This window comes from Dendrobates tinctorius, unplaced genomic scaffold (assembly GCF_039654945.1).
Source record: "Dendrobates tinctorius isolate UK_male_01 unplaced genomic scaffold, ASM3965494v1 ptg000149l, whole genome shotgun sequence".
In the NCBI taxonomy this organism is placed as follows: Eukaryota; Metazoa; Chordata; class Amphibia; order Anura; family Dendrobatidae; genus Dendrobates; species Dendrobates tinctorius.
Window position 1 is genome coordinate 2,944,423 of NW_027361816.1, and position 27,983 is coordinate 2,972,405.

Genomic DNA, 27,983 nt, shown 5'->3' on the forward strand with positions numbered 1-27,983 from the left:
GCCACAATTCTGTCTCTGAGCTCCTTGGCCAGTTCCTTTGACCTCATGATTCTCATTTGGTCTGACATGCACTGTGAGCTGTGACGTCTTATATAGACAGGTGTGCACCTTTACAAATCAAGTTCTATCAGTTTAATTAAACACAGCTGGACTCCAATGAAGGAGTAGAACCATCTCAAGGAGGATCACATGGAAATGCATAGCATGTGACTTAAATGAGTGTCTGAGCAAAGGGTCTGAATACTTATGACCATGTGGTATTTCATTTTTTCTTTTTTAATAAATTTGCAAACATTTCTACATTTCTGTTTTTTTTTCAGTCAAGATGCGATGCAGAGTGTACATTAATGAGGAAAAAAAATAATTTTTTTGAACTTTCCAAATGGCTGCATTGAAGCAAAGAGTGAAAAATGTAAAGGGGTCTGAATACTTTCCGTACCACTGTACATCTGCTAAGACCTGCATTGTCATAAATGTGGTTTGAGGAGGTTGGAGCTAAAGAAAATAAATATTTCTATTTAATCTTTAATAATCTTTATATTTATATAGCGATAACATATTCCGCAGCGCTTTACAGTTTGCACACATTATCATCGCTGTCCCCGATGGGGCTCACAATGTAAACTCCCTATCAGTATGTCTTTGGAATGTGGGAGGAAACCCACGCAAACACGGGGGGAACATACAAACTCCTTGCAGATGTTGTCCTTGGTGGGATTTGAACCTAGGACCCCAGCGCTGCAAGGCTGCAGTGCTATCCACTGAGCCACCGTGCTTAAATATCAAAAATTGCAAAAGTATTGACAACAGGTGCTCAAACATTTGCACAAATTGTGGCCAGCACCTACAGATACAGTATTACAGATCGGGCTCTTGTCACATGTCTGTTCGGACCCTTCATTTGTATAAATCATTTTAGGAACAGACAAATGGAATAAGTGATCTGTTGCATCAGATATGCAAGTGGGAGTAGAGGGACCCCATTGATTATTATTGATCACTGATTTCGTTCATCTGTTCCTAAAATGTCTGAACGGCTGTGTGAATAGAGCCTTATTATTCCTTAGGGCAAATATAGTTTGGTACACTGTATGGGGGGGCAGGCTGCGTACGGTCTGTAGTAAGGGGCTTCAGGAAAGCTGCAGATCTGTGCACACACAAATATACACACGCGTGACACCCATGATCATCAATTTCCTGTAGAAGATCCAGCAATAGTCCAGAACTATAAACAAGAATTAGTTTTCATGACCTCATGTGTCTCTTGGCCAAGTGTTAAACCTCACACAGTTCTGATGGCACCAGTACAGGTTACATATAAATGTGTTCAGTTCTGCGCTGTGTGCCAGCCAATAAAACTTGTATTTTTATATTTCTTTTTACTATTGATATAGGGATACAAATATTTTAATAAAACACATTCAAATATCCCAAAAAATCTTCTGTACATGTTGATTCATACTGGAATTTGCTCCACATTCCTGATCCCGCAAGAGACGACCGGTAATGCCCAGAGACTGGCGTGCAATAAGCGCTGTAAGTGCTCCGTGACCATTTTCAGTCCTCCTCAATAAGAAATCATGCGCCTGCAGCGAGTTGCCATTTTTATGTTTCGCTGACGCTTACATACGTTTGACTATGTAATCCTATACAGTGGAAGCAAGTAAATAAAAAGTTCATACCATTCCTCTGAATGATGTATGTAACTGCATGCTAATATGTGAAGCCAGAGGAAGCGCAAGGCCATGCTTTCCTGCCTTCAGCTTAGAGCGTAGTTCTCTCCTGCTGTCCTGTCCGTATCTGCTGATTCAAAGCATCAAAAAGTTGTTCCAGGATGCATTCTTTTTTCTCCCTTCTTTTTTTATTTGCTGCATTTGTCATAGTGTACATTGGAATACTTGTGCGTTGGTATACGAGGGGGGATCCTAAAAGCAATTACCTCTGACATTCTGTGCTAGCACAGTGTGAATGCACCCTAATGCCAATTTCAGATGACCTTATTACGTGCACATTTATTGTTGCAAGTCTCAGCCCGTCTGTGGATCTAAGGATCCGAACTGAAAGCTTCATCTCTTCCCAGGAATCTGTTGTTTTGGGTCCTTGGACCCCCGGTAAAGAACAGACATCCGTAATACTGGCACTCAAATGTGTCCGTAATACATTTGTCTGAAATTGGCCTAGGAGATGTTGTGACACGTGTGAATGTGCAAGACATTTTGGTTTAAATGTGAGAAAATCACAAAATAAATGAGTTTCACATACTGCTGTACCTGCTTTTTTTCCCCACTAAAAACGCAGCAAAAACTGATTGCAACTTTTTTTGCTGCCATTTTGCATTTAGGCCGGTTTCACACTTGCGTTAAAGGCCGCAGCGTCGGCCTGCGCACGGCTGCCGCTAAGCCCGCCCCCTGCCGCGCCTCCTCCGGTAGCTCCGCCTCCGGGCGCATGACGTTGCATGCGTCCCCTATCTTTATCACTGAGGACGCAGGCTGTGCGCAGTATGCGTTTGGCGGCGCCTGCGTCCTTTTGACGGTGCAGAGAGCGCAACCAAATTGCAACAGGTTGCGTTTGGCGCTGGTCGGCGCCCCGTCAAAAGGACGCAGGCGTCGCCAAAACGCATACTGCGCACGGCCTGCATCCTCCGTGATAAAGATAGGGGACGCATGCAGCGTCATGCGTCCGGAGGCGGAGCTACCGGAGGAGGCACGGCAGGGGCGGGGCTTAGCGCAGGCCGACGCTGCGGCCTTTAACGCAAGTGTGAAACCGGCCTTACTCATTGTTTTCAATAGGTGAATAAATGCAGAAAGAAGTAACATACTGCAGTTTTGAAAAAAAGCAGCAGTTTCCCAATTCAGTCAAGAAGAAAAAAAAAACACAATGTGCGTACACGACTCGATTTCTAAAATCTCATCGCTTCTGTTGGTACTGTAAAAAGCAGCTTTTAATTTGCATCAGAAAATCAGAAACGCAACATGTGAACATAGCCTAAAAGAGACAGAGGGACTTTTAGCCTCTTGACCTGTGTCAGTCTTGGGGTCAGTCAGCACAAGCATATACAAAGTCATTCCGAGTCTTATCGGGAAAAGTTTGCTGATTTTGTGTTCTCCGTCATCATCCGTGTGCAGTCCATATTCCCGCTTTGTTTTTTATAGTTTCCTATGCTACAGAATTGCAATGTACCTGTAAATATTGGGTGTTATACTGCGGCATCCGATTTTTTTATTTATTTTTTTTATTTATTTTTTTTTTTTACACGTCCATAGACTGACTCGAGTGGGCGAGTCTCGTTAATTTTAGGGAAGAAACTAGTGCATTCTGCAACATTTTTTTTTTTTTTTTGTTGACATGCAAATTCAGTTGCTGAAAAAAAAAACCCCAAAACATTCATCCGCACTGCCCTATTGAATAACATTGGTCCGAGTTCTGTCTTTTTGTTTCCACTGGTAGCACTGACGAAAAATGTGTTTGCCCTAAAACTCACTTTCTAGCTCCAGCCTAAATGTTGTCAACAGTGACGTTTTTGTCTCGTAGCTGAGACTTTCTTATTGAAGGATAAAATTAAAAAAAAAAAAATGCCGACCTCCGTCGTCTCTGCATCTGCCCCCGGCCATCTTTCCTCCGGCGGTGTTACTAATGTTCTGCTGATGACAGGTCAAGGGAGCGTTTGTCGCGGCAGCGACTAGTGCGGTAGGACTGTAAAACTACTTTAATACCCATTTAATACAATCTCAACAGGGGTCATTGTGGAGCAACGGATTGCAGATGTGAGTGCGACAAAGGCGGTATGCTGAGCCTGCCCTGTACCAGCCTGCGTGGACTCCGCTGAGTTAAATCTCCTCTTTGTTAAAAGCTGATCTCGTTGCGACCCTTTCCTAGATGGGATATGGCAAAACAAACAATATTTTCAGACCCTTCAACAAATCCCCTACAGTATTCTCTTTGAAATGTCTCCAGAATGCCGGTTGGGGGCGGGGGGTCCGGGCTGCCGCCGGCTTCTGATGTTGTGCGAGGGCATGCTGTGTGCGTGCCAATATTTGGGTTATATGGCACTACTTAAAAAGACTGTTCGCTTACCAAACAAAAATTAGTTGACAGGCATTTTTCTCTGTCGATTTAGGTGCCGAGGCCTGAAACTCAAGTCTGTCTTTATATCAAATTACTCGGCCCCACATTCTTTTCAGCATTTTATGTTTCACTTTATCCCCTCTTAACACTGCATTAACGGATGGCCATAGATCATTGGTAAGGAGGGCTCACTTCGGCTGTTAACAAGCAGTCACTCTTATCCACAAAGTAGTTGTTTTTTTTTATTTTTTTTCACGGCTGGAGTGCAGAAAGAGACTGCTAATCCCAGACTTCAATTCTATAAATTTTCTTTTCACTCTCAAGTTCCTGTTTTATTATAATATATGAATGTTACCACACTGCTGCGAAATGCAGTGCGGTCATTTACAGGGGATCTCTAGATCTAGAAATTACTTGTAGGCCTTTCCCAGAAAGGAGTCTTGGCTTTCAATCTTACATGTGCACGCATTTGTATAAATGCTTTAAAGGGAACCATGGGCAGCATGAATCGGAGCCTGGCTGTGTGATTGCAGGCATATATGCCTCTTTCTCTGAAAAGTTGAGTTTCTTTCCCCCGAAACGTCATCTTAGAAAAAGACAAACCTATAGCCCATGGCTGTCTAACTGTCCTTGTTTTGAGCAGTGACAGCTTCCCTTGAATCTATCCACATTTGTCAACCTTTTGCATATTTCTACAATAGCTCCAACCCCCGACTTTCATTTACCTGCATTAGAAGAAGAATGTGACTTTTTGGAGGTTGTAAGGTCAACTCCATGGGATCTAGAATGGTAAATTTAAATTGCTTTCGGAGACGTTAATTTCCTTGATCTGCTTTAACGCCCACACACTTTTTATTATTATTTATTTATATAGCGTCATTAATTCCATGGTGCTGTACATGAGAAGGAGTTACATACAAAGTTATAGATATCGTTTACAGTCAACAAATTTACAACGACAGACTGGTACAGAGGCGAGATGACCCTGTCCTTGCGGACTTAAGGTACTGTCACACTTAGCGATGTACCAGCGATCCCGACCAGCGATATGACGCTGTCAGGATCGCTGGTACATCGCTAAGTGGTCGTTAGTGAGCTGCCACACAGGCAGATCTCACTAGCGACATCGCTGGGGACGGGGGTCGCTACTTACCTGTCACACCAGGCGATCCTGCGTCCTCCCGCCCGGCTCCACGCGTCGCTCGTCTTCACAGCAGGAAGCGCCACAGGAAGCTGACGACGAGAAACAGTCCTGAACGTTCTCGCGCGATCAGCGATAACCAGCGGGGGAGCCGGTCGTAGGTAAGTATCACACACCGAGATATCGCTAGCAATATCGCTATAACGTCACTAGTTATAGCGATATTGCTAGCGATATCTCTTAGTGTGACTGGCCCTTTACATTCTACGGGATAATGGGGAAGAGACAGAAGGTTGGGGGTGCAGCAGCTCTGGTGGTGATGAGGCGGCAGCTCGGGTGGTGGTGAGGCAGCAGAATGGTTTTTGCAGGCTGTAAGCTTTCCTGAAGAAATGGGTTTTCAGGTTCCAGTTGAAGGATCCGAGGTGGTGGATAATAGGACATGTTGAGGCGTGGAATTCCAGAGGATGGGGGATATTTGGGAGAAATCTTGGAGGTGGTTGTGTGAGGAACAAATAAGTGTGGAGGAGAGTAGGAGGTCTTGGGAGGATTGAAGATTATGTGAGGGAAGGTATTAGTTCTGAGGTATAGGGAGGGGACAGGTTGTGCATGGCTTTGTAGGTCAGTGAAGTAGTTTGAACTGGACTTGTTGGGGAATTGGGAGCCAGTAGAGGGATTTGCAGAGGGTAGAAACATCAGAGTTGAGGACAGACTGGAGTGGTGTAAGATAGTTGGTGGGGAGGCCACAGAGGGGGTGTTGCAGTAATCAAGACGGGAGATGATGAAGGCATGCACAAGAGTTTTAGTAGATTGAGGGCTGAGGAAGGGACGGATTCTGGAAATATTTTTGAGCTGGAGGCGACAGGAGATGGCAAGAGTTTGGACGTGTAATTTAAAGGACAGGGCAGAGTCAAGAGTTACTCCGAGGCAGCGGATTTCCGTTGCGGGAGAGAGCGTGATGCCGTTTACCAAAATAGATCGGGTGTGGAAGATATGTGGGATGGAGGAAAGATGATGAGTTCGGTTTTGTCTACATTGAGTTTTAGGAAGCGAGGTAAAGGAGGAGGATATGGCTGATAGACAGTCCGAGATTCGGCACAGCAGAGAGGTGACATCTGGGCCAGAGAGGTAGATCTGAGTGTCGTCCGCATGCAGGTGGTACTGGAAGCCATGGGACTTTATGAATTGTCCTAGCCCAAGGGTATAGATGGAACAAAGTGGGGGCCCCAAGACAGAGCCTTGAGGGACTCCAACAGAGAGAGGGCGGGATGAGGAGGTAGTGTGGAAGTGGGAAACTCTAAATGTGCGGTCGGAAAGGTAAGAGGCGATCCAGAACATGGCAAGGTCTTTGATGCCAAGGGAAGAAAGAATCTGTAGCAGTAGGCAGTGGTTAACTGTGTCAAAGGCAGCTTTGGCTATGAGTAAGTCATTTGTAATTTTGGTCAAGGCAGTTTCGTTGGAGTGGTGGGGGCGGAAGCCAGATTGGAGGTTATCAAGGAGAGAGTTAGATGAGAGGTGGGAGGAAAGTTGAGCATGGACATGCTGCTCAAGGAGTTTGGAAGCAAACGGGATCAGTGATTTGGGGCAATAGCTGAGCATAGCAGTTGGGTTAAGGTTTGTTTTTTTCAGGATGGGTGTGATGGTGGCATGTTTGAAGGCAGAGGGGAAGGTACCAGAAGATTGTGATAGGTTGAAGAGATGGGTTAGGGCTGGAATGAGCGTGTTACAGAGGTTGTGGAGCAGGTGGGAAGGGACTTCCATTCCTCTTGCATTTTTTAAAGGGCTTGTCCTTGGCTATTTTTTTTTTTCTTTTGTTAACAATGTGCCTAGGAACTAAGAGGCAAGTAGTTGCTAACTATCTGCCTTTTGTACCTTTTGCCGGCACAGAGCAGTCATAATAGCTCCTATCGGCGATTCAGCGGCTTCTGCTGACATCACATTGATAGAGCAGCGGCTACTCATCTGCTCTGCTCTGTTGATGGTGCATGACTGCTAACGTCATGGTGATAGGCCGCGGGGAGCCGGCTGTCAATCAGCATGACGTCGGCAGTTGCATCCTGTCAAATGAGCCGCTTGGAAAAAGAGCTTCCCTGATGACGTGGAGCAGCTGGAACTCCAACAGGAGCATCTGGTGACCCCTCTGAGTTGGTGCTGGGTACAACAGGCAGGTTGTTGCCGCTGTTGGCCATTCTCATCCTTCTTTCTCCAAATACTATCTGTCAGTGCAGGGTTGGGACACTACTTCTACACATTAGATTTTCAGCCAAAATCCACAAGATTAGCTAACAATCATGTAAGTTTTTTTTGGCTTCTTCACATATAATGTTGGATATTGAGCACTAAAATTAGTGGAATTAAGAGGAAGACCAGTATAGGAGAGGGAATTCCTGCCAGAAATGTGGCAGTTCGTCCAATGCAAATGTGAACATGGCCAAACCACGTTTCAGTTCTGCAGACATCACTTATGGGACTGGTAGCGATATCTTGTCCGCAGTTCTATTCTATGGGACTGACAGTGGTGCAACCTTAATATTGGGTTGATATCTGCAATGGTATAGTTTCTTTTAAAATGTTCACTTTTTTAGCAAAAGAACTTGAAGTTAAAGTTTTTCCACAATCGATGCATTTTCTTTACTATATCTTTTGCTCTAAAAATAATGGTTAATATAAACGTTTAATAGAAAACCTTGTAGGGCGTGCTGCCCCGAATCTGCGTGCTACAGGACCATCTGCAGACATTCCACAAAGACTTGGATGACCTGGCAATTGCGCTATGCAAAGCGTGCTGGATTCTTCCCCAGATCCTCTAAACATTATTAAAGCCAAACTCTTATCCATTTTTTGTTTACCACAAGCTGATACTTCTTTTGATCATTAGTGCACTGGCCTCTGAATTAATTGGGAGTGCACGCATGCAGCGGGTGAGAACTTGTCAGCATTTGTGATTAGGTCTTTCCTTTCTTTCATAGATCATTTATATGCAGGGTTTGTAGGTGACCGAATAGTCTTCTGTTTGTATACTGTACAGATATATAAATTTGGAGGGTGAAAAGTCGTTTCCTGACCATGAGTATGGCTTGTGTTTTTGATTTCCCGAAAGTGGAAAAGGAAAGCTGGCAGCATGTAAGAACCATATTGGAAGGGTCTCCCGGCTGGAAAGGATGTTTAGAAAAGAGAGAGAAGCCATATGGTAAAACGGTAGATGTTCTGTCGTTCTATGCAGTTCATATCGACGCGTATTACAGGATAACTTATTTTTGAGAACCGATTGATCTCATCGATGAAAACGGAATTACCAAACAGCTTAAAAATTGCATTATTTACAAATTGGCTGTATAGCGTAACGAGTACAATCTTTTATGTTTCACCGGAAGAAAATGGCTACCCTATAAGACAATGTATGACCGTTCTTGACTTGCAGAGGAGCTACATCAATTAAGTTGCACTTGAACGATGGTTTTCTTTTGTTGTGGAAGAAAGCATGGTGCGTTGCCAATAAGGGCACAGTTACATGTGCCAACCATGGCTGTTAACTGATGAGTGGACATTTACCGGCCTGGCTACACTAACTCAAACAAAAAAGGAAGCACTAGCGCGCCATAGCATGAAATATGAAAAATGAATTGCATTACTGCATTATAAATATGAAAAATTGAGAAAGCTTAGCGCATAAAATCGCCAATTTATGTGTACGTACCTGGAAGCCATGTTAAGGCGTTTCTCGTTTTCTAGGACCATAACCTAATGCCAATCCTCACTTAGACCAAAGTCTTCATCTGTATGGGAACCTATGTAAATCCTCTCCTTAGACTTAAATCTATCTCTGTGGAGGGGTGGTGGCCCTGCTGTGATTAAAAACACCTGTGGATAAGAGGTGGAGTGCTTGGATGTGACGGTCAGTTTTTTAAATTTGTGTTCATTAACCTTCTGACTGAGCACTCCACCTCTTAGCCGCAGGCGTTTTTAATAATCACAGCAGGGCCGCCACTCCTCCACAGATAGATTTCAGTCTAAGGAGAGGATTTACATAGATTCCCATACAGATGAAGACTTTATTCTAAAGGCCCCTTTACATTTAGCGATGCACCAGCGATCCCGACCACGATATGACCCGGTCAGGATCGCTGATGCATCGCTAAATGGTCGCTAGTGAGCTGCCAAACAGGGCAGATCTCACTAGTGACGCAGCGATGCTCGGCGGTCGCTCTTACCTTTCAGATGCAGCAATGATGTCGTCTTCCGCCTGCGTCCATGGCTCGCTCGTCGGCGACGAGAAATGGACCATCCCATTCTCGCGCGATCAGCGATAACCAGCGGGGGAGCTGGTCGGAGGTAAGTATCACATGTAGTGATATCGCTAGTGATATTGCTGCTGCGTCACAAAATCGGAGACACTTTAGCGATATCGCTAGCGATATCGCTATGTGTAAAGGGCCCTTAAGTGACAATTGGCCTTGGCTTCCAGGTACACATAAATTGGCCATTTTATGCGCTAAGCTTTCTCAATTTTTCATATATCTAATGCAGTAATACAATTCATATTTCATGTTTGCATGCTATGGTGCTACAGAGTGCTTCCTTTTGTTTGAGTGTATACGAGTTGGTGACTCTCTAGGTTAAGCACATGGTTCACACTTAGTTTATGCTTAGATGTGACGGTCAGTTTTTTTATATTTGGCTCCACTAACTGGCTTCTATGCTTGTGGTACAATCGCTAATCCGATAGTTCAGTGTTCATAGAATATCATGTTATCGGCAGCACTTCTGTTTGTTCATATGATGAGCTGCCAAGAAAGATGATTCATAAGGTTGCTTGAAAATCATTGCACATGATGAATGAGCATTTTCTAACACCCGCATGGACGTAACCAATGTTAACCTTTTAGGTGCCAAATGCTTTGATTACTAATATCTCCGCAACAGAGATGTGAAATTAAGAAAAAAAAATCCTACGTTTTATTCCGCTCTGCAACCTGTATTGAAGGTCCTCTTCATAGGTTTACATGCATAATATATCAGTGTAGCAATTGTTCACAGTTGCTCTTTCAGCTTTACCAAGTGTTTCCTTATGAGAGGGCCATTGCTAGATTTCTTTGGCGGCGGCTTATACGCCAGCAAACAAAAGGAATCATAGAATGTTAGATTTGGAAGGGACCACCAGGGTCATCGTGCCCAACCCCCTGCTCAATGCGGGATTCACTAAACCTTCTCAGACAAGTGTCTGTCCAGCCTCTGAAGACCAATATTCCATCTCATTCTCTTTCCCAGTGTCATCTATCGGGGCAGTCGGGAGGCCCCCATACGCTGTATACAGTTGGTTGATATCAGCGGGTTCGGCCGACCTTAGTCTAATGTCTATAGGGGCCTTAAGACTCCATTCTCAGGTTCCTTAGATGGGTTTTCCGGATATAGAAAAAAAAAAAAGGTAACTAAAGGAAATGCCGTTTAAATAAATTCCTAAATACGTTTAATTAGCAAATCACAATCGTTTTGCCTAGAAAAGTAATCATCATAGAAGTAAATTGGCCACCACCTTGTTTCTCTAGAGTATTATCACAGGTGCGTGTGAACATGTGCAGTAGAAAGCTCCACCCTGCTTCACATGTAGGATAATACCAGAAGTTCTGAGATAAGAGGCTGCTCTCGCTGCTGTCTGTCCCGGCTACATGATCTAATACTGGAGATACCAGAGAGGCATAGATAAGAAGAGGCTGCTCACACTGCTGTCCACCTGGTCTATCTGATCTATTATTGGAGATACCAGAGGTGCTGAGGGGGGAAGACGCTGCTCACACTGCTGTCCAAACTGTGTACATGATCTAATACTGGAGATACCAGAGGTGCTGAGGGGAGAAGAAGCTGCTGACATAGCTTTCCAAACTGTCTACATGATCTAATACTGGAGATACCAGGGCTGGTAAGGAGAGGCTGTTCACACTGCTGTCCAACCCTGTCTATCTGAACCCCCACAAGTGACTCACTGTTGGAAACCACACCACACTCACAGATTTTATCCAGGGATATAGTGAGCATATTGAACCCACAGGTACGACACAGAATTTGATAACATTAGGTTGTCATATTGAATACGTCGCCATTATTGCTAATCACAAGCGCTCGCTACTCCAGTTTGCATTGGGTGCTCAGGTATGCACCAAATATTGCGGGAGCTTGAGTAACATGCTCATGCTCGAGTCCCTCCCCGTATGTTTCATGGCTGTTAGACACCCCAAAAAACATGTAGGTATTTGAAATACTCCGTGCATACCATGGCACCTGATGCAAACGGCTCTCAACCTAGCTGTTACATCGTCATCTATTTTTTTTTTTTTTTTTTTTTTTTTTTAAACTTTTGAAAAGACCTCAATCTAACTCCAACCCTAACCCAACCCCTAACGACAAAGAATGTAAAATTTTTAAAAATGTATTTTATAGTTTTTTTTCTAATTAAGGTGGGAGGGCAAAGGGGAGTTTGATTTACTATCTTTTTTTTTATTTTGATCACTGTGGTAGGCCCTATCACAGTGATCAAAAGGAACCAAGAGGAAAAATTCCCTATTGTTGCACGACATTTCTTTCCAGGAAGCTTACGTGGAGGGCCGGGGGACAGATCAGGAGGGCCTGGGGATGTCTGAGGTACCAAGGGGTGAGTACTCAGGGGACTCCATTTCCCTCTCCTCTGCTATGTTAGATCACATCAGAGGAAAGAGAAATTAATTTCAAATAAGAATTTTTTTGTGATCGCTGTTATTTGGTGAATAACGGCGGTCACATAACAGGGGACCGTAAAAGCCTTCCCTCAACATGCTCCCCAGTGTCTCATCTACCCCGCTAGTAGCTGGACACGTGGGGGGGGCGCGCTATACCCTTATTTCTCAGCGCCCTTAACTGCCGCTGTTAAAAGGCGTTATCGGCAGTTGTTAAGGGGTTAATTCTATAGCGATGACCTCTGTAGAGAAAACTATTGTGATTTGTTAATTAAATGTATCTCCGAATTTATTTACAATGACACTTCCTTTTAGTTGATGTTTTTCTTTTCCCGGAAAACTGCTTAGCGACCACACGTGGCTTAACGGCGACCATTAAGGAGACTTATTTCTCAGTGCAGCTTTTTAACAGCTCTGAAGAATAAGTGAATAGTGCCACCCCGCTGCTGAAATTTTCGTGGGTGACAGTTGTCCACGACACGCTGCTGATTGACCCCTTAAATAATGGTCGTAACAACTGTATAAAAGGGGTTAAAAGAGCTCTTTATCGGGATCGATCCCTTGCTATCGTACTTGTGGGTGCCGATCGTTGCAATTGTACCCTGAGGTCATCTGATGACCCCAGGGGGGTATGATGGCCTGTAAGATCCAGCTGTAAGCCGAGTCCACAGTCTGTCAGTGAGTCCCTGACAGCTCTTAGGTACTGCAAAGTATGAGACCAGTGATCAAAGTAAAAAAATATTCATGTCCCACAGTAGGACTAAGTGAAAAAGTTAAAAAAAAAAAGTTACATAATATATAATAAAAAGCTGTTTCACCACTAAAAACAAAGCCTTGGTGATGAAAGATAAAACCTATTTAAATACTTTTGTAATCCGATTTGTGTCTGATGAATCAACACTAAATAGTTTAAATTGGTGACATGAGAAACATATAGGCATACATTAAATTTATAGGACTAACTAAAAATTGGCATGTGCATACAGGGCTGTGGAATTGGTAAGCCAAACCTCCGATGACTCACTTTCCATGACTCCGCAGCACTGCCTCACTACTGAGCATGTACATAAAGTGCTACTAGCATACGTTGCGGCATTCCAATTTCAAAAATTTGGCCTGGTCAGGAAAAAATTGGCTCCGTCACTAAAGGGGTTTAGAAGAGCCAGTCCACCACCAAGACTGCATATTATGATTGATATGAGAAGTCACACCTTCTCCTTGCACTGGCCTCCATGGGAGACATCTCTGTACAACAACCTTATAGTAAACCAATTGAGCCACCAATGGTCTTTGAAGAGCGGGATGGACCCGGTCATACTCGATCTCGTCTTGAGTTGGATTGAACTCTGGATCTTTGGTTAGCCCCGAGGCAATGCAGCACTAAAGAACCACCAAGCCTACCCTTTTGAGAGAAGAATTGTGTGTGGTCCCCTGGGTGAGTATCACATTTGTGTTTTCAGTAGCTTTTCTCCATAGCAGAAAATCACGGCAATTATTGAAGCTATTTTTGTGCACCTTTTCTGTGGAATAAAACCGTAAATACACGGCGCGTGCCAGGAAATATTCCGAAATACTGGTCTTAATTCTCAAAGCTGCTCTTTCCAGAGGTGTTTTATCAGCTCTTTAAATCTGTCAAAAACAACTTGCAGATCGTAATATGGAAATTCCTCAGTTTTCACTTCTATACAGACAATCATTTCTGGAAATCAGCAATATTTGAGATGTTTTAATAAATGTCAAATTCTTGTAATAACGTGGCATGTCACTGATCTGCTGGGAGAGGGCGATTTATGAGGCCGAGGCAAAACCAATGCTAGTGCTGCTTCGTTCTTGGGATCGATGGGGATCCAGGCAGACCTATCCTATCTATGGAGGGCAAACATGTAAAAATCACACCTACTTTAGCCATCTTGGTTTCGCCATCTCAGATCCTCGGGGTTGGTGACACTCACAGCTGTGACTCCCATTGTTTTTTTTTTTCCTTTTGGAATGGATTAAAAATTTTAAGTCTCCGCGTATGTCATACTTCAAGACTGATACATTGCAAACCTGAGAGGTGGGATTCATGGCTTGAGTATTCACCAGGCGCTTCCTTAGTCATGCACTTGTCCCTTCTGTTTCTAAATCAGCCACAACACATTGGGGCATAATTATCGGCTGGGGCAAGGTGGTGATGCGTGTCGTGTGGCCAAAGATTGCTATGTGTCACTGCACAGCACAAGTTAAATGGGGTCACCCTTCAACCCCAAGGGTACTTTATCTGCGGAATGCTAGTTGCAAAAATTTCAATAAAGTCAGATTTTTCAGCAGCTTGCCATTCAGCCACAAAACCCTCGAGGTTGCCCATTCGCTTGTATTGCTCTCAGATGTATCAGCAACATTTAGCAATCTTTGGCCATGTGGCACATGTCACCCCTAAAGTTGCCGTGTAGTCCCAGCCTTAACTAGACAGTCTTAAAATTGCCTAAATTATCAGTATCTCATGCTGATAAATGACTTTAGTGCATCGTTAGACTGTCTAATCTAAGGGTACCGTTACACGTAGGGACGCACCAACGATTCTGACAACGATACGTTCTGGCTAGGATCGTTTCTGCATCGCTAGTAAGCAGTCATACAGGCCGATCTTCATAACGACGCATCAGCGATGTCACTAACGACCACGGCGATCGTTGGTACCGTGTCTCACACTGTCTATAATAGCGATTCAGACTTTGAATAGGCGTCCTTCAGCGCTATCTATGAGTTCGGAGTCGCCAAAGAGGTCGCTCGTCGTTGATAAGGGGGCGTCAAACACAGCGATGCATGCTGGTCAGCGTGACGCCAGCGATCAAAAAATGATCCTGAACGTTCGCGCACGATCAGCGACATCGCAGCAGGGAGCCGGTCGTTTCCGCGTGTCACACTTAGCGATGTCGCTGTTACGTCACAAAATCGTCGCTTCAGCGATATCGCTAGCGATCTCACCGTGTGTAACGGGGGCTTAAGTTTACACCATGTATTAGGGGACTTATTTTGCTTCAGAAATTTGCCAAGCAGCCTATTTCCAGCAAAGCCATCCCCCTTGTCAAACTTGGCGCAGTAGGTGTCAAAAGCACATATGGTTGAAGTCATAACAGGTCGTTTTTGTTTAGTTTAGTTTTTTTGTAGCTGAATTTGCACACATATTCTGACACATTTAGAATAATCATACTTATTGTATATGTTTTGTTTATTTTTTTTTAACATAGTGTCTGGGCATGAGAGAAATACAGAGAATTGACATTTTGAAAGGACATATTAAAAGGAACGACCATCGGTGAATAACTTGTCAAACAATTATATTGATTTTTTTATTTCCCCTTATCACCATCTATATTATAAAAAAAAAAAAAATAGTAATCAGAAATTTTGAATCTTTCACACTGGCCACTAGCCCTCATGCTAGACTCGAACTGCCTGTTCTCTAAAGATGACTTTTCAGCAGTTCCGTTGTCCTCACAGGCTGGATTAAAATGAAAAGCAGCATCGTTGTATTCAGTAGATATCACAAGATCCAACATTCCCAATAGGTGATTTCACAGCTCACCTCCTCCCCCTTCCTTCACAGTGATGTTTGCCCAGATTGCATGCTCAGATTAGAAGCACAGACATCCTCCATAAAAAACAAAGAGGGAGGCGGGTCATCAAAGTATTTTTGCCCCCATAACACTGCATAAAACACTTTTAAAAGTCATGGAATTTTTTTCAGGCCATTTTCAAGCAGCTCCGCCCAAATGGGTGGGGCTGGGAGGGGGCATTGCTAGAGCCAGTTTTCCGATTCATTACCATTCCAAAGGTTTTGTTTACCAGAAATGCTATCCCAGTGCTACCTAGAGTAGCGTTTTTGGTGAGGCGCACTCTTAGGATGATGTGCCAAATTCATTAAAGGGGACCTGTCACGTGAAAAATGCTACTAACCTGCAGATATGGGGTTAATCTGCAGGTTCATAGTGTTGTGAACATGCCCGACATCGGCAGTTAGACCCCCGCTGCTGGGAGGAAATTAACTTTATTCCTCCCGGTAGCTTCAATCACTGGGGCTTTGCTTCAGTGACTGAAACATGAACGCCGCTGGGAGGAATGAATGAAGTTCATTTCCTCCCAGCAGCGGGGCTCTCGGTGCAGGCGCTGGGCAGGTTCAAAACGCTGAGAGAACCCTCACATCTGCAGGTTGTGTTTTTTTCAATTGACAGGTTCCCTTTAAAGGAGTAATCCCATCTCCAACATCCTATCCCAATATGCAATAGGTGTAGTAATAATTATAATATTAGCTGATACCTCGGATTAGACATTTATAGTTTTTCTCATTCGCTATGTCTCTTTGTGCAGGCATTGCAGGACCTTAGGTATCCATGATTCACTGATGAAGTGACAACTAGTTGGTAGTGGCCGTAACCATGGATACCTAAGGTCCTGCAATGCCTGCACTTGAGGGAAGAGACATAGCGAATCAGAAGAACCATACTACATTTCTAATTGGAGGTATTTGCTATTATTATTATTATTACACCTACTACATATTGGGATAGGATCTTAAAGATGGGAATATCCCCTTTAAGTAGCACGTGCCCCTGCGTGAATTTGGTACAGGGTTCTCCAGCGACCACTTCAATAAAACTGACGTACACAAAGTCAGTCTTAATGAATCGGCCCCATAGCGATTCAATCAATTAGTTTGTATAGGGGCCCTATTCTGTGCAGAGGCCCCTATTGTGTACAAGGGCTATTGGAAGCTGAATGACTTATTTTCAGGAATACAATATGTGAATATTTTAGACTGTTCGTATTTCACCAATATTTATCATGTAACTATAAAATGACTCCTTCCTCAGGAGCGTTACACTTCTTTTGAAAAATAATTTGTCTTCATTTTTGCGCATTTGCCCATTCAGTATATTGTTAGTAAGAAGTTGGAGTTGGGCTGCGATTCTTTCTTCCATCTAGTTGATCCACGTGATGCTGGTTACTTATTTGTGTGGAGAATTGAGTAGCGATGGCAACCACAGTGGCGAGAAGAAAGCCAAGTAAAGGCCAATTCTTTCCCTATGCCCGGTACATGCAAGGAATAGTAAACCGCATGACTGGTATGGCCAGTATTTAAGTGCCAAGTTGAGCCGACCGCTTCCTTTTGTCGTATGCTTTAAAGGGAAACTATCATCAGAAAATGACCTATTAATTGTAGTTTTTGTGATATATTTTTTTTAAATACATGTAAATGTTTTTCTATTCATATGATTACTATAAAAAAAAAAAATTAGGAATTTTTGCAACTTTCACACTGCTAACCGGGCCGTTTTAGACTCTTACTTCCTGTCCTTTCAGGAAGAGTTTACAGCAGTTTCCTTATCATGAGAGGCAGGATTACAATGGCCGATAACACCTCGGCTGATAACACAGGATCCTGTAATCACAGCTGATGCTGCTCCCCTCTCTCTTCATAATAACTTTTGTACACACTTGTTACACACCAAAAACAAAAAATGGGGTCTTTGTCTGACTGCTGTGACCATGTACATGTGTTGTTTCCTGAAATAATAAGAAGCATGAGTCTAAAAGAAAAAAAAATCAACCCAGTGGCCAATATGAAGATTTTAAAATCTTTTTTTTTTATTATTTATTACAAGTTGTGATATGTAAAAAGAAAATTTGACAAAAATAAATAAATGTGCATGGAACACAAAAAACCTGATTTAAACTATCCTTTTGTAATGATCGCTTACCTTTTAAGTTAAAAACAAGGGAATAAAAACATCAAGGATTTGTGATGTGTCAAAAAGTAAAAATTGTACTAGAGTTGGACAATCCCCAGGACCGTGTAGGGTATGGTTTGGAACTTTTTTTTTTTTTTGTTATCTAGGTCTTTGCATTTTCTCTGGTTTATGTCTGACAGCTTTCTTATAGTACAACACTGAATTAGGTTCCTGTATTTTTCCCCCCTGATAAACATTGAATCCATGTTCTTATTGTGCCGTCATTGACGTGTGTTTCCTCTCTTTCGTAGGGTCAGTATAAGCCATCACAACTTCTTTGTCCGGAGAGCTATTCCTGGGTGCCTATCGAGAAATGTTTACCGCTGCTTGAGTCTTCTAAATACTCTCGGTTTAATGGTAATCCTAAAGAAGGTACGTGCTTTTCTAGCCTGCGTTCCTACCATTTTTCCCTTTTTTGAACTTTTCTGTAAGGACACGAAAGGCTTTACTTCGCCTATCAGCAGACATTTTCTTTAATATTTCACACTCACAAGGTCAAAGGCACCCAATACTGTTCATTTTCTATAGAGGCCTTTAATATTGTGCTTTGTGAGGTGGTCTCTTTAAAACCAGCTGGGCCACAGATGTTCTTGTAAAGAATTCAATTCTTCACTCTGTCCATCAGACATTGCTCTGGCACTCCTGCGTTTTTATGTCTTTGTTCTGTACAGATGTTTAAGGTGATTCTCACCACCATTGCTTCTCTCTCTCGGGCGATTACCGCGGTGTGAACGTCCCTTCTGCTTCTTTTTACAGGGGACCAGGACCACTTGTCAGAGTTGAATCGAGTTCGAGTCTTGCACAAACGCACCGTCATGCCTTACAGCGTCTACAAGAAGAGACGCAAGGGGCCAAGTGATGAGACGGTTGTCAAGCAGTACGCCACTCTGGTGGGTCAGACCTGCGCAGAACGCATGCTTCTATACCGCAGCTGAAACTACATGACTTTGGTTCCTCAACATAAAGCTCTGGAGAAGAAGACTGCATGCCGATATTATTTTTTTTATCATGGTCAAAATAAATCTGTAGAGTGTCTTTTATGATGGAAGGCGTGTGAATTGCCACTGGCTCCTATATATAATAATATGCCCCCAAAGAAATATACAACTCCTTTTGTGCATTGGTTAAGAAATGTAAGCAGCGGTCATGGGGAGGCGGCTAGAAAAATTTTGGCCGCCTCCGTCCATTTGCCCCATGTTTTAGAAACTATATGTTTTAGGTTTTTGATGTTGCTGAGACAGAGCTGAATATAGTGTGTGTTGGCTTTTAAGCGACTGCACTTTATGGTTTTGTGTCGTTCACTATGAGATGTTCTACAAGACCCTATAGGCACATATATTTGTTGCTGGTGGCAGGCTTTTGTGAAAAGTAGATCAATAAAGGAGTCAGCGTCAATTAGATATGCAATTATTTTAACAGATCCTATGTCATCTTCAGACTTTGGAAGTGTCGTGGACTTTTCTTTTTTTTTTTTTTGCAAACGTTATCCTTACCGGGTCCCTTGTCACCCTACGTGCCTCTTAACTGTAACCAGGTTCGGCAGACCATGCCTGACCGTCACTGTGTATACTGAAAACTTTATAAAGTCACTCTAAACACCCACAGCAGCCCGTCCTTCTCATCGTGATAATCGGCCCTATCCAGTAACAGATTCCTGTTTACGGAGAATATACTTTGGTGACGTCTGTAACAAATCAGAAGGCTAAACATTTCAGGAGTTCTTAGTCTGTTTACCTACTGTCAAGTTAACGTCTGTTCCATTTATTCTGTTATGTGGTTAAAGACATTAAATGTTTTCTTTTTTTTCTCCGCAATTAAAAAAACCTTAAACATCATGAAGACTCTTCCTTTTTCTTTTTTATTTAATGGCATTTTTTTGTTTATTATTGTAGTGCTTATCTTGGTTGTCGAGTCGGTAAGCCAAACCTCCGACTCCACAGTCCTGGTGGTTATGTCCCCTGATTTGATATTTCTGTTTTCAAATAGATTATTAAAATATTTTGTGACATTATATGGATAAGATGTGATATTGGGTTCATAGTCCTTTTGGCTCCAAAAGTGGAGACTCTGGGGAAAAGAATTCAAGGGAATCTCTTGGATGTAAGTATGTCTTCTTGTCTTTGTGTTATCGCTAAATCAATTTCCCCTTCTGAACATAAAATTATAACATATTGAAAAAGGAACATATACGGTACATCACTTGACTCCAAAATGGGTACAACGCAGTGCGAGACAAAGGGCCCGATTTAATTAAGACGTTGTGCACACCAGTCTTGATGAAGGCACCGTTGGCGTGAGATGCACCTAAATCATTGAGGTGTACCCCATGAGTGTTACCGTAATCCAGTTAGGGTTTTGAGTACATTTCTAGGGTAAGTCACACCACTAAAATGGCATAACGTTTGGTTAATTTGCAGGGATTGCATTGTCAGTCCTCACCCGCTCTGCCCACTTTATTGATACTGGCAGGAATTGGTGTAAAAACCTGCCAGAAACGTTTACACCAAAATTTGGGATTTAAATATCTTGATTAATTAGGCCCTCAAATATCTGCTGCTACCCAAGATAACTCCCTGAATTCAAGGGGGCACTTAGTAGTAAATGTATAACCATTAGTGACGAGCGAATATGCTTGGATAAGGTGTTATCTAAACATGCTCTGGTGCTAACCGAGGGACTTCGGCGTGCTCTAAAAATATGTTTGAGTCTCCACAGCTTCATGTCTTGTGGCTGTTCTACAACCGCAACACATGCAGGGATTGCCTGTTTGTTAAGCAATCCCTCCATGTGTTGCAGCTGTTGGACAATCTCGCGACTCAAACATATTTTTTGAGCACGCCGAAGACGCTCGGTTAGCACCCAAGCATGGTGGATAACATTTTATCTGAGCACGTTCACTGATCACTAGTGATGAGCGAGTGTGCTCGTTACTCAAGTTTTCCGAGCATGGTGTTCTCCGAGTATCTTGGGCGTGCTCGTAGATTTTGTGTCTCCGCAGCTGCATGATTTGTTGCTGCTAGACAGCCTGAACACATGCAGGGATTGCCTGTTTGTTAGGGAATCCCCACATGGATTAAGGCTGTCTAGCAGCCGCAAATCATGCAGCTATGGGGACAGAAACATAATCTGCGAGCACGCCCAAGATACTCGGAGAACACCCGAGCATGCTCGGAACACACGAGTAATTAGCACACTCATCACTACTAGTTACCATCACATAGGGAGGAGTGATGGTTCTGAAATTGGAGGAAAACAACTGTTTTGTCCATTTCATGTCCTGATACAAATCGAGTGTGGGTATTGTATGTTTTATTTTTCTGTATACCTTTTGTATGGATAAGCATATTTTTCAACACTTTTCCATACCCAAAAAAAAAAAGTATACACTGGCCCACTGTTTGCCAAAAGCTCAGATTGTTTGTTCTCCATCAAGTGAACGGAGTCCTATAGGATACCGTTTTTGTATACTTGTAGGTTTGCACATGACGGGAGCGCAAATGCTTTGGCGCTGCTCCCTTCAGCATTGCATTTGCAGATACTTTCCAAGTTGTTTGCACCGTTGTCCGGTATCATGCACGAGTCCTGGCTGATATCATCAGATGTCATATGACCTCGCTGTGGAAGGTGAGCAGAGCCGGATGAACACTTTAAAGTGTGCAACATTAATAATATTGATCATTGATATATTGCTCTCATATACTATGTGTCATTATTATACAATGCAAATTGGGTAAAGCACAATTGATTTTGCAAAGTTGGTAATTTACTAGACTGGAAGTATAGTAAAAATGGCAAGAAGGTGCCCTTGTCTATATAAATTAGCCATGTAAAGTACTGTGTCCTAGTTTCCACATTGATGTACGTCAGCAGCCCAGGATGAAGAGTTTATTACACTGTGTATCTGCGGTAATTCCCTTTTATGTCGCATCGCATTTATATTTCTGGAAATATATCATCTCTTTAAAGCGGCTTGAATTTTGTGGCAGGTACGTGAAAAATATGCAGGATCGGTTTTCAAGTGTAGTGTGTATGGACTCAATTATCTTTCCGTCTTTAAAGTGCTTTCAAACAGAGGCACTACACAGTCTCCATTTCTGAGGAATATGTGTGGCCTTATTGTGCTCTCGGGATGGAAGAGTCCAAAGTGTCCTCCCTGTATAGTCTGCATGAGTTCATTTCTCTAAGCTGAGCCTTAATAAAACCCATATGCCCAGAATTAGAGGGCTTAGCCTACATCAGAAACCTCTGGGCTCCTTTCTACTCCTTGTGTTCCGTGCAGGCTCTAATCCTCTCTAGGCGTTTGCTCTTGTTATTTCACCCTTTACTCTGTGGTTCAGGAGGAAGGCTAAGGTTCCAAGGCAATCAGTGCTATGAAATGAGAAGCATGCAGAACTTTTCACGACCCGGCCAAGTGAATTACAGTGGACCATTTCAATTTGCAAAGATGTTAGCTGTGCAAACACTGCCTTCTACCTAATGTCACTAAGATCCACATGGAATGCCATCAGAAACCCGATTCATTGCGCGATAACCCAGAAGCGGAGATCCTATTTATTTAGCTTTATTTTTAATTAAGTTTCTTTTGCATATATAAACACATTAGGTTCAGTCTTTTTCATATGTCCATCTGCTTGCACAACGTATGCTTTTTCTTTCCTTTTGGTGCATTGATACTTTAACTTGAAATAAGCGCACAAAGCGGAGAGAGTGTGATCAGGACATGCAAATAACCTAGCAGGACCAAGGGATCTGAAATATTCAGAAACCTCCTTCTGGAACCACGATGGGCACGTTTTAAAGTCCGTAGGATCTGTCTCGATCTGCTGAAAACCTCCTCTAGCAAACTTGTTATCGCTTCATTATTTAAGAAAAGAAACGGGCTAGTGTGGACAATGCCCAAAAGAAATGAACTTTTTTTTAGCCATTTAAAAATAAACATCTGCTGGCGATGTTTTAGGGTCTGTTTCTTGGCCCAAACACTAGTGATACGTTCAGTACTTTAGGCTGGTTTCACATTTGCGTTTTTTAGCGCTGGAAAAAAACGCATATGTGCGCATGCGTTTTTTCCCCTATATTTAACATGGGTGCGCATACCTGCGCGCTTGTAAGCGCATGTATGCGATTTTCATGCGCTGCGTTTTTTTGGGGTGTGCGTTTGTATTTTCCAGACGCAGCATGTTGCATTTTTTGGCCCTGCAAAAAAGCGCATGCGCACATATGCGCACGTTTTGCGCTAAAAATGGCCATTATAGCCTATGGATGCGCATATGTGCGCACTGGCATGCTCATGTATGCGTTTTTTTGCACATGCGTTTTTTTTTGTTAACCATGGAATTTAGGGGTTTGGGTTAGAGTTAGGGTTAGTTAAGGGGGTTTAGGGTCAGGGTTAGGGTTGGGGTTTGGGTCAGGGTTAGGGTTAAGTATGGTTTGGTTAAGGGTTAGGGTCAGGGTTAGGGTTAAGTATGGTTTTGTTAAGGGTCAGGGTCAGGGTTAGGGTTAAGTATGGTTTGGTTAAGGGTTAGGGTCAGGGTTAGGGTTAAGTATGGTTTGGTTAAGGGTTAGGGTCAGGGTCAGGGTTAGGGTTAAGTATGGTTTTGTTAAGGGTTAGGGTCAGGGTTAGGGTTTGGGTTAGGGTTAAGTATGATTTGGTTAAGGGTCAGGGTTAGGGTTAGTTAGGGTTTAGGGTTTGGGTTAGGGTTAAGTATGATTTGGTTAAGGGTTAGGGTCAGGGTCAGGGTTAGGGTTAGTTAGGGTTTAGGGTTTGGGTTAGGGTTAAGTATGATTTGGTTAAGGGTTAGGGTCAGGGTTAGGGTTAGTAAAGTCATGGTTTGGGTTAGTGTGAGGGGCCACCTAATGTTGGAAAAAAACGCAAACGCGGTAAAAACGCACTAAAAACGCATACAAACGCATAAAAACGCTGCGTTTTTTTCATGCATGCTCATAAAAATGCTTGAAAAAAACGCAGCAGTTGTATGCTTTTGTATGCGTTTTTTCAATGCGTTTTTTTGCGAGAAAAACGCGCTGCAAAAAAAAGCAAGTGCTAGTTTCACACTTGCTTTTTTTTGCAGCGCGTTTTTCCCGCAAAAAAAGCATTGAAAAAACGCATACATAAGCATACAACTGCTGCGATTTTTTCAAGCATTTTTATGAGCATGCATGAAAAAAACGCAGCGTTTTTATGCGTTTGTATGCGTTTTTAGCGCGTTTTTACCGCGTTTGCGTTTTTTTCCAACATTTTTAGGTGGCCCCTCACACTACCCAAACCATGACTTTACTAACCCTAACCCTGACCCTAACCCTTAACCAAATCATACTTAACCCTAACCCAAACCCTAAACCCTAACTAACCCTGACCCTAACCCTGACCCTAACCCTTAACAAAACCATACTTAACCCTAACCCTGACCCTAACCCTTAACCAAACCATACTTAACCCTAATCCTGACCCTAACCCTGACCCTAACCCTTAACAAAACCATACTTAACCCTAATCCTGACCCTAATCCTTAACAAAACCATACTTAACCCTAACCCTGACCCTAACCCTGACCCTAACCCTTAACAAAACCATACTTAACCCTAATCCTGACCCTAACCCTGACCCTAATCCTTAACAAAACCATACTTATCCCTAATCCTGACCCTAACCCTGACCCTAACCCTGACCCTAACCCTTAACAAAACCATACTTAACCCTAATCCTGACCCTAACCATGACCCTAATCCTTAACAAAACCATACTTAACCCTGACCCAAACCCTGACCCTGACCATAACCCTAACCCTAAACCCCCTTAACTAACCCTAACTCTAACCCAAACCCCTAAATTCCATGGTTTAAAAAAAAAAACGCATATGCAAAAAAACGCATACATGAGCATGCCAGTGCGCACATATGCGCATCCATAGGCTATAATGGCCATTTTTAGCGCAAAACGTGCGCATATGTGCGCATGCGCTTTTTTGCAGGGCCAAAAAATGCAACATGCTGCGTCTGGAAAATCCTAACGCACACCCCAAAAAAACGCAGCGCATGAAAATCGCATACATGCGCTGACCAGTGCGCAGGTATGCGCACCCATGTTAAATATAGGGGAAAAAACGCATGCGCAGGTGTGCGTTTTTTTCCAGCGCTAAAAAACGCAAATGTGAAACCAGCCTTACATCAGTATTTCTAAGCCAAAACCAGGAGTGGGTGATATACAGAAGTGGTGACATGTTTATTATATTTATATTATACTTTTCCTCTGATTATTCCTCTCCTGGTTTGTTTCTTACAAATACTGAAGGTGGCCTGAGACTGCATCTACACTGAGAGTGGACGGTCCCGCAATGGAGATGCTGCAACAACATTCACAATGGCATTTACCATGCCGAGTATCATTCCAAAAGAAGAATATTCACATCGGGTCCCACCTGCTCAAGGCTGGATGATTTTCATGGAGAGTGAAGACCTCTAAACAAGGATACAAACCAAATACACTCCTTAACAATGTTGTTCTTAAAGCTGCATTATTTATTTGACTCATTTACATTGCACCATTAGTTCCACAGCACTTTACAGACATCATTGCTATCCCCATTGGGGCTCACAATCTAGAATTCCTATCGGTATGTCTTTGGAGTGTGGGAGGAAACCAGAGAACTTGGAGGAATCGCACACGGGGAGAACATACTAACTCCTTGCAGATGTTGTCCTTGGTGGGATTTGAACCCAGGACCCCAGCATTGAGCCAACATGCTACCTACTGTCCTGATTTGCCACATCCCTGTGAAGTGTTGGTGTGCTGTCCGAATTTTTAATCGCACAACCATTGGACCCATTTACCGTAATATGTCCTATTCTAATCCTCAAAATCGGATCACAATATGACATGCTTTGAGCTTCATGGGTCTCATTATTTAAACCGTGATTTTAACAAATATCAGAATACATCCATTCTACCCAATTGGTTGATGAAAAATTGTGTGAATGCAGCAAGTTATTGACTTGGCCACCAAAGTCCTCAGATCTCCGTGGGATCGAGCATTTGTGGTATGTGCTGAAAAAAAAGCCTGGTCCATTAAAGACCAACTGAGCAACGTACAGGTGGGACTTCTACTGCCAGTATATTGGTGTCAGATATCACAGGATCCCTTCAGAGATCTTGAGGAGTCCATGCCACAGTGTGCCAATTGCTGCTACACCATTTTCATGGCGTTTTACAGTATCGGTTCTGGTCTTAAACCTTTTACTAAATTTTGTAACCAATAAGATAAATGCAAATGAACTAAAACTTAACTCTTGGTAAATGAGCCTTAAAATTTCATTTTAGGTTATGTGCACACGTAGGAAAAGTGTTACAGAATTTTCTGCACAAAGTCCGCATCTCCTGGCAGAATCCGCAGCCACGGTTCTGCTGCTGTTTTTATGCCGATTTTGTGCAGAATTGATGCGGATTTTCTGCAGTTTTTACCACTGCGGATTTCTATCATGGAGGGGTCCAGAAATGCTGCAGATCCGCACAAAAGAAGTGACATGCACTTCTTTGAAATCCGCAGCAATTCCGCACTGATTTTTCTGCACAGTTTTTTTTTTTTTTTTCCCATTGATTTACATTGTACTGTAAATCACAGTGCGGATCTGCAGCGTTTCTGCATCGTGTGCACAGAGCCTTAATGTAAGTTTTCATAACATGCTACAGTATTATTAGACACAATAGAGACTGATGTTAGGAGACATAATACGCTCTGCAGCTTACAGTAGAAGGGATTTCACCTTTATCTGATCCCTGTCACCATCTGTGGAAAAATTTAGGTGGACACATGTTACTTGAAAGCTACCCCCCATGGCATTTATCCTGGTCACAGATCCTAGAACTGTTCATAACTAATATAGAGTCTTCTCCAGACTAAGGATCGTCCCTCCTAAGCCATCAATATGGGCATGTAGGTCAAAGGTGGTTTATTTGATGCCTTGATATGTGATCTGATGTCTTATTGCAGAGAAATCCACAGGTTTTTTTTATGTAAATGAGCTGATAAAATCTATGGGCCGCACATAGATCTCCTCGAGCATCTGATTATAGTGCTTTGAAGAAACCACTATATTGTAATCCGAACGCTGCTAACTTCTTCAGTTGATTTCCGCAATTAATGCGGCCCGAACCGCTACACGCACAGACTCCGTTGAGGTGTCGTTTCGAAGCCAGCGTCCACGAGAGGTGTGCTAAGTAATTTTCGTGTCGATCGGATTTGTAGTTTTTGCACAATTTGCGTTTGAAAAAACATTTTCCTCAATGCATTTCAATGGGGAAATGTTGCCACAGAGAAAACATGCCCTGAGGCGATTGAAATGGCAGTAAAGCTCATTGATATGCGCAGACAGACCCAGTTACTATGCCAACACCTACGAACTTCACATGACCTCTCCAGGACACAGATTCTGGCAGATAATATCAGCTCTTAAAGCGAAACCCACAGCACAAATGCAAATCTAGCTTCATCACATGACGCATGCCTCTGAGAGAGAATGTGTGCCAAAGTGGATTTAGAAGCCCAGTGCGCCAAACTGGCTCTTAAAGGGCCGACGTGCCTAAGTGATTCTTAAAGGGCCGGCGCACCAAATCAAAAGCTGAGTCACCCCAGGCTCCAAATCGGAGGCTTATCGACCCTGGACTACAAATCGGAGGCTGAGCCACCCTGGCCTCCAAATCGGACCCAGAGTGGCCCCGCCCACCGAATCGGACCCAGAGTGGCCCTGCCTACCAAATGGGACCCAGAGTGGCCACGCCCACCAAATCAGACCCAGAGTGGCCCCGCCCACCAAATGGGACCCAGAGTGGCCTCACCCACCAAATCGGACCCTGAGAGGCCCCGCAAACCAAATCGGACCCTGAAGGGCCCTGCCCACAAAATGGGACCCAGAATGGCCTCGCCCACAAAATGGGACCCAGAATGGCCTCGCCCACCAAATCGGACCCAGAGGGGCCCCGCCCATCAAATCGAACCCTGAGGGGCCCCGCCCACCAAATCAGACCCTGAGGGGCCCCACAGGCCAAAGTGGCCCCTGAGAGGCACCCATAGTTAAAACGGATCCTGAGTTGAGAGTCTTGCAGGGGCAGCAGGCAAGTCTCTCTTAAAGGGGCAGCCCGGGCACCATTTCAAAGCACTATCTGTGCTTCCTTCAGGAAATACACATCTAGTTATTTATTGTAAATGAAAGGTGGTGTGAGACATGTAATGACTGACAGTCCGCTCTCCTGATCTCACTGCAGAGCTATGTGTATTTAGAGCTGGCACATCTGCAGGTTCCTCTCTGCTT

At 43.3% G+C, this 27,983-nt stretch overlaps 1 protein-coding gene across 8 annotated transcripts in view; it reads left to right on the forward strand.

The window, feature by feature from the left end:
• ATE1 (arginyltransferase 1) overlaps nucleotides 1–19,516 on the forward strand; it is a 154,048-nt gene extending 134,532 nt beyond the window's left edge. For all 8 annotated transcript variants that reach the window (XM_073546597.1, XM_073546599.1, XM_073546605.1 and 5 more), the window contains 2 exons: nucleotides 17,933–18,053; nucleotides 18,438–19,516. In XM_073546597.1, coding sequence (XP_073402698.1) covers nucleotides 17,933–18,053; nucleotides 18,438–18,616 — 300 coding nt within the window. In that variant the 3' untranslated portion in view covers nucleotides 18,617–19,516. The remainder of the gene's footprint in view (nucleotides 1–17,932; nucleotides 18,054–18,437) is intronic.
• The last annotated feature ends 8,467 nt before the right edge of the window (nucleotides 19,517–27,983 follow it).